Raw genomic sequence first — 13,549 nt, forward strand, 5'->3', positions numbered from 1 at the left:
CAAGTCCTTTGCCCATTTTTAAATTGGATTACGTGGTTTTCACTGTTGCCAAGTTGTAGGAGTTCTTTATATATTCTATATATTAACCCTTGTAAGATATATGTTTTGCAAATAACTCCTTTCACTCGGTAGCCTGACTTTTCACTCTGTTGATTGTTTCCTTTGATGCATAAAAGTTTTTAAGTTTAATGTAATCTCATTTGTATATTTTTACTTTTTTTGCCTGAGCTTTGGGTGTCATATCCAAGAAGACATTGCCAAATCCAATCTCCTAAAACTTTTCTTTCATGTTTTCTGCTAGGTTTTATATTGAGGTCTTTAATAAATTTTGAGTTGACTTTTGTATATGAGTTAAGGTAAGGGTCCAACTTAATTCTTTTGCATTAGAGATTCAGTTTTTCCAGCACCACTGTCATCCCATTTTATCCTGGCCTGAAAACTTTCTGGTGAATCATTTGCTGCTAGTCTTATGGGGTTTCCCTTGTATGTGATTTCTGCTGCTTTCAAAATTCTTTCTTTGTCTATGACTTTAGAATATTTAATTATAATGTGTCTCATTGTAGCCCTATTTGGGTTCAACCTATTTGGGATCTTTAGGGCTTCATGGATCTGGAGGTCTATTTCTTTTCCAAGATTTGGCAAATTTTCAGCTGTTATTGCTAGAAATATACTTTATGTTCTTTTTTCTCTTCTGCATCTGGTTTCCCATATTATGGATATTTTTTCTTTTTCTTATTTGTCATAGGTCCTATAGGTTTTCTTCACTCCTTTTAATTCTTTTTTCTTTTGCTCCTCTCAATGGATAATTTCAAATTCCCTGTCTTATAGATCACTGATTCTTTCTTCTGCATGGTCAAGTCTGCTGTTGAAGCTCTCTATTGAATTCTTCAGTTCAGTCATTGTATTTTTCAGCTCTAGGATATCTGTTTTTTTTTCTTTTAATGGTTTCTATTACTTTGTTGAACTCATTTTGTTCATGAATTGATTTCCTAATTTTGTTTAGTTTTGTACATATTCTTGTAGTTTACTAAGCTTATTTAGATGATTATTCTGAATTCTTTGTCTGACAGTTCATAGATTTCCATTTCATTAGGGTCAGTTATTGGAGCTTTGTTAGTTTTCTTGGGTGATGTCATATTTTCCTGATTTCTTGTGATCCTTGATTCCTCACATTGATATCTGCACATTTGAGTAAGCTATCTCCATTCCAGACTTTACAAGTTTGCTTTGGCAGAGACAATCCTTGTTAATCCTTAACAAGTTAATTCAGCTTAACTTGGGACTCTGGCAGTGTCAGCTGGTAGTGTCGTTGGGCAGGTGGGGTTTGCTATCAGGGTGTATTTTTGGATGAGGCTACTTCATGAGCTCTGAGGTTTGGGGGAGGCTGCTGCTGGCTGAGAACAGTTGTATAGGACTGCTGGCTTAGTTCCCTGTCCATGTGAGGCTGTAGGATGGGCTTTGCAGTTCCCTGGATTCTCTAGTTGGGCTTCCTAGATGCTCAAGACTGAGTCTATACTCAGCAGGAGGTGGGGCTATGAATTAGCTTTTATACCTTAGTGTGACAGCAAAATGAGCCCTGTAGCCTCCACAGCTTATGTGTAAGGACCCAAGACAGGAAACACTCTGCACTGAATTCCCTGGCCAGATGGAGCTACCAGTTGTACTCTGCAAATGTAGAAAGCTGTACCCTGTGTTTTTATTCAAGTGCCACTGTAAACAGTGCTATAGGATGGGCTTTGCAGCATCCTGTGTACTCTGATAGGTTCCCTGATCAGATGGGCTGAAGGATATAGTCAGCCGTGGGATGGGCTATGAATTAGTTTTCCTGCCTGGGAAGGGCCCCCATACAGGCCTTAATTCTGGTCAGTCTTTTGTTTGAGGATCGAATTAGACAAAATTATGCACCAAGTTTTCTGGCCTGATGAGCCACCATTCTAGCTCTGCAGATGAGTGGGACCACCGCTTGGGCTGTTCGGTAAAGTGCTGCTAATTGGAGCTGCAGAATGGGCTACACAGATTCCTAGAGCTCCAGTTAGGTTTCCTGGTTGGGCTGGGCTAGAGGCTGTATTCAGCTTTGGATGGGGCTGTAAATTAGTTTCCTGCCCAGTTTGTACTGTAGAATAGGCCCCGGACCAGAAATGCTCTTTGTTTGTGGATCAACTCAGACAGAACTACATCTTAAGCTCCCTGGCCAGTCAGGGCCACTGTCTTGGCTCTGCAGATGCAGAGTCACTGGCTGGGCTCTCCACTCAAGTGCCACTGCAATCAAGGCTGCAGGGTAGGCTGTCGAGATTCCCAGGAGTTCTGGTTAGCAGGGTTGGAGGCTGTATTTGGGGATGGGCAGGGCTACAGATTAACTTCCCTGCCCAAGATTATTATATATTTGACAGTAGATATTGCATGTCATTAGATATGAAACATAGATATTATGTCATATATATGTATAGACAGTTATTAAATATGACATATAGATATTATATATTAGGTATTATTGAATTAATATTAAATTTTTTGGACATGATAATTGTATAGTGGGAAAACAGGAGAAAATCCTTATTCATACAAGCTACATCTGAGATATGTGCAACTTGCTATCAAATAGTTCAGCAAAATGAACAATGCATGCCCCGATCCACATCCATATACAGATAAAGATATATAGAAAGAACTAAATGTGGCAAACATTAATAATAACTTAATCTAGGTGAAGGATGTAGGGATAGTCTGAAAACTTTCAATTTTCTGTAGGTTGAATTTTTTCAAAATAAAAAGTAAATGCTATTTGCCAAAATTAATGAATCCTTAAAGTGGGTGAATTTCAGTGTATATAAATTATACTTCAATAAAGTTGACCTAAAAGCTTTAGAGTAGGATAGCCACAAATAAACATGCATTTCAAAAAATTATTTAAATAGGCTTTTATCATTAAGTCAAAAAGGAAGAGAAATGCACTGCTGCATCCAATAAATTGATAGGGTGTGGTGTTGCCTCATTTACGTAGCCATATTCAGCATCTTCCTAGTAAGCATTATTAACTATTTTGGAAAAAATACTTAAACCTTGATGAATCCTCAAAATTTTTGATTTTCATCTTCCGACCAATTAAGGTCTTCTTGTCCAGGTAGGTCTAGTTGATAAAAATGAAGAAACTTGTTTTAAAATGTTTAAACATATCTGAATATACAATGTTAAATGTATAACCTTGAAATCATCACAGAAAAAACCCCCAAAATATTCTCATATAATATAGCAAAAGTCAAAAGGAAACACTGTGAAGACATGAATAAGAAAATAGAAACTTATGGGTCAACTTTATTGATTACAATAGTGTGAGAGAGTTAAATATCCCTATTAAAGTGCTAAGAATCTCAAATTAGATGACATTTAAGAGACAACTTAAAACAAAATGGCAGTGTTAGGTATAAAACATTTATTAAAAGACCAACAAAAATGTGCCAAGGTTAGTAATCAAAGAGAAAATCAGGATGACATTACTAATAGATCAAGTAAGATTCAGGATAAAAAGTCTTAAGTAGAAGAATGGGAGGGATATATTATATTGAAAAATACAATTCAAATTAAAGGTGTATTTCTAATAGTAAACATTTAGTTGCCAAGTGTGTTATGAAGAAACTAGAAAAACAAAACTTTTAGGAATACTCCAGAGAAACTAGCAAAACCCAAAACTATAGTGGAACACAGTAAAGCATTTCTTTTAGCCTTTAAGAGATAGACAAATAATAAATGCTAACACATAAAGATCAAATTATTTATCAGCTTGCTTTACTAGACACTTATTGACCTTTGTGGCTTATGAATGGGTGCCATATACATTCAAATGTCTATAGATATCTGTGGAAAATGTATAGCAAATGTATGCAAAGGTAGTCATCTCTAGGTCACAAGGAAAACATCCATAATTTTGTAAAAGTAAAATCTTATATGCCAAAACTCTATCACAATATATTGAAACAATAAGGAATAAAAAGAGATAAGGCAAAAAATAATAAAATGAAAAATTTTAAATACTGTTATGAGTAACTTTTTCAATGTTGAAAAAAAACCCAGTTATAAACTATTTAGAAATTAATGAATTCTATACAATATTTCAAAATTTAGAGAGTTTGTATTAATCAGGACAGGCACGGTTTTGCTATGGTAATAAATAAGTGCAAAATCTTAGTGGCTAAACACAGTTTATTTTTCGTTCATGCGACATCAGCCATGGGTCTGGGTGACTCTCCAGAATGGCTGTCTTCTATGTGTTGGCTCACCACTCCAGAATGCCTAGATTTTTTTTGGCATTTCCATATGCATAGTTTCTTTTCTGATTGCCAAGCCAACAGAAAAGCAGACCCAAAGGGATATGAGCCACGATAAGGAAATACTTCCCCTTAGAAGTGACATTCATCACTTTTGCCCTCATTTCATCGGCCAAAGTAAATCACCTGGCCCATGCCTTTCTTTAAAGAGGAAGAGTTCCTGAACTAGAAGATAACTGAATGTTGGTAAATAGGGATAATGCCTACCACAGAGGATAGTACCAAAACTAGACACAGAGGAAACTCATATTTTTGAAAGAATTTGCTATTAGGAAAGTAGGAATGAAAAATGTATAAATGAAGCTTTCAATGTAAAGTTTTAAAGCTGTAAAACAAGAGAAATATAAGGAGAATGGGCAATAATTAATAAGCATAAGTTGATGATAAACAGAAACATTAAAATGGATAAGTGAATTCAAGAGCTGGTTTATTGAAAAAAAATAGGTAGAAAGTATAATTAAGCAAAAAGGAAGAAAACATGTTATGATGTTAAAAAGGATGAAGATGATATAACCATGGCCTTGGAGAAGATTCAAACAAACACAGATTTGATGAATTCTCCAAAGGAGATAAGAATTTAAATGAAATCATCACATTGTACACCTTAAACTTACACAATGTTGTATGTCAATTATATCTCAAAAAGGTGGAAAAAAATAATTTGAATGGATCAGTTGCTAGTGTTTGGTATAGATCATTTTAAAGGAGAGTTCTTTAAAATGTTTCAGGAAGACACAATTCATATGCTAATATAATTCTAGGATATAGGAAAAATATGCAACAATTTTAGGTAATGCTCTAATATTTACTAAACATTTCATTTGCTCAATTATGCAAAGTGTGTGTGCACACACATGAGCAACAGGCCCATTTTTCTTAAAGCTACAAACTTCTAAACAAAATATTATCTTAATTTCCATAGTATATTAGTGAATGTAATGATGGTTTAATATTAAGTAATATATCAGCGAAATGTATTGCATCAATAAGTCAAAACACGAAAATCATTTGGTATGCTTCAAAAAGACTTTTGATAGAAGCTCAACTCTATTTTTTATAAAAGCTTTAGTATATAGGGAGATTTAGAACTAGGTATTTCTCAACATGATCCAAAATACTTATCTTAAACTGAACAGCACTTACTGATGAAATATTTGAGGTCTTCCAATGAAAAATCAGGAGCAAAGCTCATATTGTGCTGACATTTTTAAGCATTAGACAAAGAAACAGCTTATTGGAATAAAGAAGAAGTTAGATGTAAGTTGCTCCGTGGTGTGAAAGGATGTATCTGAATATAGTATCCAGGATCACTATAACAGTGAGCCTCTCATTCTAGATTTCCCTTTGTTATGCATGTATTTTTTGGTCTGTGATTATATGTATTATTCTAGAAATAACTATATTTTGAAATACCACGTTAAAAAAATTTATGATTCAATTTTCATAAACAATAAGTAATGCCCAAGTTGAGTGCATGAAACATTGCTTAAAATCATTTTATTAAATGTCTTTATTATATAAATTAAATTTCTAATTAATTAATTAATTTGCTGAGGAAGATTTGCCCTGAGCTGACATCTGTTGCCAGTCTTCCTCTGTCTTATATGATAGCTGCCACCACAGCATGGCTACTGACAGATGAGTGATGTAGGTCCACTCCTGGGGCCACCAAAAAAGAACCTGGGCCACAAAAGAAGAACACGCTAAATTTAACCACTAGGCTTCCGGGCCTGTCCCTGTTTATTTTTTTAAATAAATTATTATTTATAGTCATTATTGGTTTCCAGGATTTCAATTGGAATGTGGCCCCATAGCTATTTTAAAATATAGCACATTATATGTGTAAGGGGTATATGATATATTAGTGTCATCCACTAGTCTTAAAAAATAATTTATCTTTTTCAGTTTGATTACATGGGCTCTGATATAAAGGCTGTAACACAGAAGATTATTCAGATAATTGGCTTTGTTAACGCAGTAAGTTTTTAAAAACTATTTTGTTTATATACTTTGTAAAAGTATAGGTAATATGAATTGATGTGTATAGTATTTTGCTGTGCTGTTGAAGAGTTTCCATAATCAAAATACTGAATTAGATGTCTTAAATGTATTTTTATGAAAGTTTAACATCATATTCAAATTTATTTAAATTTTTTTATCTTCTCCTTTTAGATGCTTACCCAATTAAAAACGACTGTTGTAATATCTTCCATAGAAATCTGGTCAAATAAAAACAAAATTTCTACTACAGGGACTCCTAATAATATATTATCTAGATTTTTAAACTGGAAAAGCACACATCTCTTCCAACCTTACCATACTGCATACTTATTTGCGTGAGTACAGTATTGTGTATTTGCATAGCATTAAAGGAATAACCCAAAATGATTTCATATGTTAATTATGAAAAGTAAACATTTACTTAATATTAACTGTGTTGTTAAATTTCATAGCTACCATGTGACAGGATAAAAATATAAGTTAAAGTCCTGTCCTCAAGGGACTAATGTGAAGCAAGACTTTAAAAAACTTTGATCAACTGACATAAAATTATCTGATAAAATTAATATTTCATAAACACATTGAAATAAGTAGAGGAGGTAAATTATGAGTGATATGACTTCTTTGATTTCCCTTGGCTTATAACTTTTACCACCTGTTATCTTATCTCTACCTTCTTGTCTCTCATCTGAATAATGATGTTTTTATTTTCTAATAACTTGAATACATTGAATTTTTGCACTATCTAGAATCTAATGCACAGAAAAATCATTCACATTTAGTGAACAAATGAACAAGGAGATCACAGAAAATTGAATTTTCTGGGCTTTTGAAAAAGTAGAGAGAACCAAAATAAAAACTGTAACCATGACTGCAATGGCATTTTGCATAAGCTGTTAGGCCTCACCCTTATTATACTTCTGGATGTTGTCAAATTCAAAATTTATAAATACATATTTAAATATTCTCAACATGGAAGGTTTGAGGAAAATGTATTTAAATAGTTTAATTCAGAGTAGCATGTTACTTAGACATAGTAATTGTTCAATAATGTTTGCTGCTATTAAAATTATTATCATTAATAATACTGTTCTCTAATGTAATTATGAGGAAAATTTTTATGTTTTAGCTACAAGAAACAGCCTAGTTTTATAGGAGCCACATTTCCTAGAAAGATATGTGACAAGAATTATGCTGCAGGAGTTGTCCTGGTATGTAATTATTATCCAGTTTGCTCTCATGATTTTCATGTTTCACAATTTCCTAAATATTTTAAAGCATCAATAAACATATTACTTAGTTTACTCATCCTTTAATAGTCTTTATATTACTAAGTTGGAGAATAAAAATTGAACTGTATATAATTGCTTCAAAAAATAGAACATTTATAAATTGAACTGAACATAATGTCATTAAAAAAACCTATTTGGCCTTTATAAGTCAAAGTTTAATGTTTTGAATAGTAGTATGCTTGCATGGATATTCACTATATAATCAATGCAATTTTAATGTTAGTTGTTAAACATATTATCCATTTTTCTCTCAAAATTGATAATTGCTGTACATTCATGTGCTTTTCTAAGTGACATTCCTTAGTTTTTCTATTTTAAGAGAACTATTTTATCATTGCATTCAATTATTATATGTTTGGAAGGAACAGACTGTTGTAGGAAGAAACTGCCATCAAATATTCATAATCTACATCTTTCTGGGGAAAGTGAGAAAGAGCTCTTACTGAAGAGTTATATTCCTTTTACAACAAGTTATACAGAAAGTAGAGAAGTGAACTAAGTTGAGAGTGCTTCAGCAAAAGAAGTCTGTACTATGATTTTTATACTGACCCATTCGTATAGTTGGCTGACTTTTAGTAACATGTACAACGACGTAAATTGCCATTGACAGTTTAGACAGATTTAAAAGCAGTTCTGTTATGTACTTGTGACTATTATTATAAAAGACATATTGAGTGATTAGGTAAATCTTAAACCAGTTCTGGGAGTTATTTGTTACCATAGCTAAAGAACAATCAGACATTTCCTAGGAATTTGTTTTTATTCTCAGCTTCTGCTTTTGGTCCTCCCTCAGGCAAAGTTTGAGGAAAGACCATCACCAATGGTTCAGGTCTTGAAGATAATAAGAATTATTGAATATAAGTGGGTTAGTATTTGTGTTTTCCTGGTGCCATTCTTCAGACTTTAATTTTGATTGGCATTTTCATAATAAAAATTTGTAAAGGAAAAGAACTAATATATGATTCAAGCAAGAATGCTGTAAAATTGTCAGTGTAAAATTAAAATATAATAATAAAATATTAAAAAATACAAATATAGGAAATAAAATAAGTAGATATAACTACCAGCAACAAAGATAGAACCAGCAGTAGATATTATACCAGCAAAAAAGAGTTTGAAGATTAAATTTTTAAAAGATAGATAGCAATCATAATATTTTAAAATATTTTTTTAAAGTTTAGAACTTTCTCCTTAAACACAGTAGCTTTACTAAATGTCTTGAAATCAGGCACTTTTGTCCTCCAACTTTGTTCTTCCTCAATACTGTACTTTCTGTATTTAACTTTGTGTTTTCATATAGATTTTGGAATTGGCTTGTCTAGTTCCACACCCACAAAAATGCTCACTTAGATTTTGATTGGGATGGTGTGTAATTTATGAATCAATTAGGGGAGAACTGACATCTTAATAGCATTGGACTTTCCAGTCCACTCACATGATTTCTCTCTCCATTTACTCAGGTTTTTAAAAAGTTCTCTGTGGAGGTTTAATACATCTGCTAAATTTATTCTTAGGTATTTTATATGTTCTGATGCTATTGCAGCTAGTGTTGATTATTTGAATTGATCTTCCAATTCTTCACTGCTAGTGTTAAACATATGTTGTTGATTTTTATGTTTTCTACATATCCTATAACCTTGCTGAATTTAACATGTCAGATCTATGATTTTTCCAGCTTTAATGAGATATAATTGACATGTAACATTGTGTAAGTTTAAGATGTATAGTGTAATGATTTATGTATATATTGTGAAATGATTGTCTCAATAAGGTTAGTTAACACATCCATCATCTCACATAGTAACCATTTGAGTGTGTGTGTCTGTGGTGAGAACCTTTAGGATCTACTCTCTCAGCAACTTTCAAATATACAATACAGTATTATTAACTATAGTCACAATGCTGTATGTTACATCCCAGAAACTAGAAGTTTAGAAAGTTTGACCACTTTCACTCACTCCCAGCCTCCAGCACCCGCTCCCCACCAGCAAGCAGCAATCTGTTCTCTGTTTCTATGAATTTTGTTGTTTTGGATTCCACGTGTAAGTGAGATCATGCAGAATGTGTCTTTCTCTGTCTCGAGTTATTTCACTTAGCATAATGCCCTCAACATTCATCCATGTTGTCCCAAATGGCACAATGTCCTTTTTTTAATGACTGAATAATATTCATGTGTGTGTGAATGTATATATACATATATGTACATACATACACACACATACATATGTATTCACAATTTCTTTATCCATTCATCTGTCAATAGACGCTTAGCTTGTTTCCGTGTCTTGGCTATTGTGAATGATCTGTAGTGAACACAGTGTGCAGATATCTCTATGAGATGGTGATTTCATTTCCTTCACATAAACACCGAGAAGTGGAATTGCTGATTCATATGGTAGTTCTATTTTTCTTTTTTTCAGGAAACTCCATACTGTTTTCCATAGTGGCTGCACTGATTTACATTCCTATCAACAGTGTACAAGTGTTCCATTTCCTCCACATCCTTGCCGACTTTTGTTACCTCTTGTCTTTTTGATAGTAGCCATTCTAACACGTGTGAGGTGATATCTATTGTGGTTTTGATTTGTCTTGCCCTGATGATTAGTGATGTTGAGTACGTTTTCATGTACATGTTGGCTATTTGAATATCCTCTTTGGAGAAATGTCTATTCAGGTCCTTTGACCATTTCTTAATATATTTTGGACATCAACCCTTTATCAGATGTGTAATTTGCAAGTATTTTCTCCCCTTCAGTATGTTACCTTTTCATTTTGTTGATTGATTCTTTTGCTACGCAGAACCTTTTATATTGATGTGGTCCCACCTGTTTATTTTTGCTTTTATTGTTTGTGATTTTGGTGTCATATCCATAAAATCATTGCCAAGACCAGCATCAGGGAGATTTTTTACTGTTTTCTTTGAAGAGTTTTATGATTTTACTCCTTACATTTAAGTCTTTAGTCGATTTTGAGTTAATTTTTGTGAGTGGTGTAAGATAGGAGTCCAGTTTCGTTATTATATATGACTATCCAGTTTTCCCAACACCATTTATTGAAGAGACTGTCTTTTCTCAATTGAATGTTCCTGGCTCCCTTGTCAAATATTAGTTGACTGAATATACAAGGGTTTGTTTCTGGGCTCTCTATTCTGTTCCCTTGGTCTATGTGTTTGTTTTTATGCCAGTCCCATACATTTTTGATTATGATAGGCTTTGTAGTATAGTTTGAAAACAGGAAGTGTGATACCTCCGGCTTTGTTCTTCTTTCTCAGGATTACTCTGGTTATTTGCGGTCTTTTGTGGTCTTATGTGAATGTTGTTTTTTTTTCTATTTCTATGAAAAATGCCATTGGAATTTTGATAGGGATTGCATTGCATCTATAGATGGCTTTGGGTAGTGTGGACATTTTAACAATATTAATTCTTCTAACCCATAAACAAGGGATATCTTTCCATTTAATCGTGTCTTTCATCAGTACCTTACAGTTTTCAGAGTAGAGACCTTTCACTCCCTTGCTTAAATTTGTTCCTAATATTTTGTGGGTTTTATTGCTATTGTAAATGGGATTGATTTCTTTTATTTCAGTTAACACATTGTTAGTATATAGAAATGCAACTCCTTTTTGTAGGTTTATTTTGTATCCTGCAACTTTACTGAATTTATTAGTTCTAACAACTTTTGGGTGAAGTCTTTAGGATTTTTCTATATATAAGATCATGTTATCGGTAAAGACAGACAATTTTACTTCTTCCTTTCTGATTTGGTTGCCGTTTATATCCTTTTCTTTCTTGGTTGCTCTACCTAAAATTTCCAGTACTATATTGAACAGGAGTGGTGAGAGTGCGTACCCTTGTCTTGATCCCTATCTTAGAGGAAAAGATTTACCCTTCATTGTTGAGTGTGATGTCAGCTGTAGGTTTGTCATATATGACCTTTATTATGTTGAGGTACATTCCTTCTATTCTCAATTTCTTGTGATTTTTTTAAAATCATGAATGGATATGGAATTTTGTCAAATGGTTTTTCTACATTTGTTGAGATGATGATATGATTTTTTCTTTCATTTTAATAATGTGATATATCACATTTATTTATTTGTATATGTTGAATACTCCTTGTATCCCAGAGATGAGTCTCATTTAATCATGTTTTATGATCCTTTTAACATGCTGTTGAATTTGATTTGCTGCGATTTTGTTGATAATTTTTGCTTATATATTCATCAGGGATGTTAGTCTATTATCTACCTTTTCTTGTAATGTCCTTATCTGGCTTTGGTATCAGGGTAATAATGGCCCTTAAAATGAGTTTGGGAATATTTTTTTGTCTTAAATTTTTTGGAAGATTTTGAGAAGGATTAGTATTAATTCTTCATTAAATGTTTGGTAGAATTGCACAGTGAAACAATCTGGTCCTGGGCTTTTATTTTTTGAAGGGTTTATGTTTACTGATTCAATCTCCTTACTTGTTATTAATCTAATCAGATTTTCTATTTCTATATGAGTCGTTCTTGGTCAATTATATTTTTCTGGGAATTTGTTGATTTCTTCTAGGTTGTCCAATTTGTTGATGTATGATTGTTCACAGTAGTTTTTTATGATTCCTTGTATTTTTGTGGTATAAGTTGTAATGTCTACTCTTGCATTTATAACTGTGTTTGCTTGGGTCCTCTCTAGCTAAAGTTCTGTCAATTTTGTTTATCTTTTCAAAGAACCAACTGTTAGTTTTTAAAATATTTTTGTATTGATTTCCTATCTCTATCTCATTTATTTCTGTTCAAATCCTTATTATTTCCTTTCTTCTGCTAATTTTGGGCTTAGTTTGTTCTTCTTTTTTTCTGCTTCCTTGAGATGTAAAGTTAGATTCAAATCTTTCTTTTTTCTTGAAGTGTGCATTTATTGCTATTAACGTCCTTCTTATAACTGCTTTTACTGCATCCCATAATTTTTGATATATTGTATTTCCATTTTCATCTGTCTCAAGATTTAAAAAAATCCCTTTTGTTTTATTTTTTATCCATTTATTGTTCAGGAATGTGTTGCTCAATTTCCATGTATTTGTGAATTTTCAAGCATTCCTCCAGTTATTGATTTCTAGTTTCGTACAATTGTGTTCAGAAAAGATGCTTGATATAATTTTGATCTTCTTGTATTTGTTGAGACTTGTTATGTGGCCTAATATATGATCTATCCTAGAAAATGTTCTCTGTACAATGGAGAAGAATGTATATTCTGCTGCTGTTGGATGAAATGTTCTGTGTATATCTGTTAGGTCTATTTGGTATATAGTGTTGTTCAAATCTACTGTTTCTCTATTGGTTTTCTGTCTGGATGATCTATCTCTTGTTAAAAGTAAGGTGTTAAAATCCCTATTATTATATTGATGCTTATTTCTCCTTGTTAGTTTGCTAGTATTTGCTTAACATATTTAGGTGCTCCAATATTGGATATGTAAATAATTACAATTTTTTGACCTCTTTGATAGATTGAGGTCTTTATCATTACATGATGAGATTTTTGTCTCTTTTGTCCATATTTAGCTTAAAGTCTATTTTGTGTCCTATAAGTGTAGCTATCTCTGCATTCTTCTGCTTATGATTTCCTTGAATATATTTTTCCATGCCTTCACTTTCAGTCTATGTGTGTCCTTAAAGTCAAATGATTCTCTTGTAGGCAGCATATTGTTGCATCTTTTTTTTTTTTAATCCATGCAACCATTTGTGTCTTTTGATTGGGAAATTTAATCCATTTATGTTAAAGTAATTATTGGTTGGGAAGGACTTACTATTGCCATTTTGTCCATTGTTTCCTGACTGTTTTGTAAATTTCCTGTGTCTTACTTCCTCCCTTGCTATCTTTCTTTGTGATTTGATAAATTTTTGTAATAGTATGGCTTGATTCCTTTATCATAATGTTTTGTAGACCTGTTACAGCT

At 32.6% G+C, this 13,549-nt stretch overlaps 1 protein-coding gene across 1 annotated transcript in view; it reads left to right on the top strand.

Annotated features, from left to right (window-relative positions):
- The window catches only part of LOC106826238 (disintegrin and metalloproteinase domain-containing protein 5-like), a 195,648-nt gene that overhangs the window by 67,983 nt on the left and 114,116 nt on the right, over positions 1–13,549 (top strand). The window contains exon 4 of the mRNA XM_070499713.1: positions 7,453–7,534. Within this exon, the coding sequence (XP_070355814.1) occupies positions 7,453–7,534 (82 nt within the window). The remainder of the gene's footprint in view (positions 1–7,452; positions 7,535–13,549) is intronic.

Source organism: Equus asinus, chromosome 27 (genome assembly GCF_041296235.1).
Source record: "Equus asinus isolate D_3611 breed Donkey chromosome 27, EquAss-T2T_v2, whole genome shotgun sequence".
Taxonomy (NCBI): Eukaryota; Metazoa; Chordata; class Mammalia; order Perissodactyla; family Equidae; genus Equus; species Equus asinus.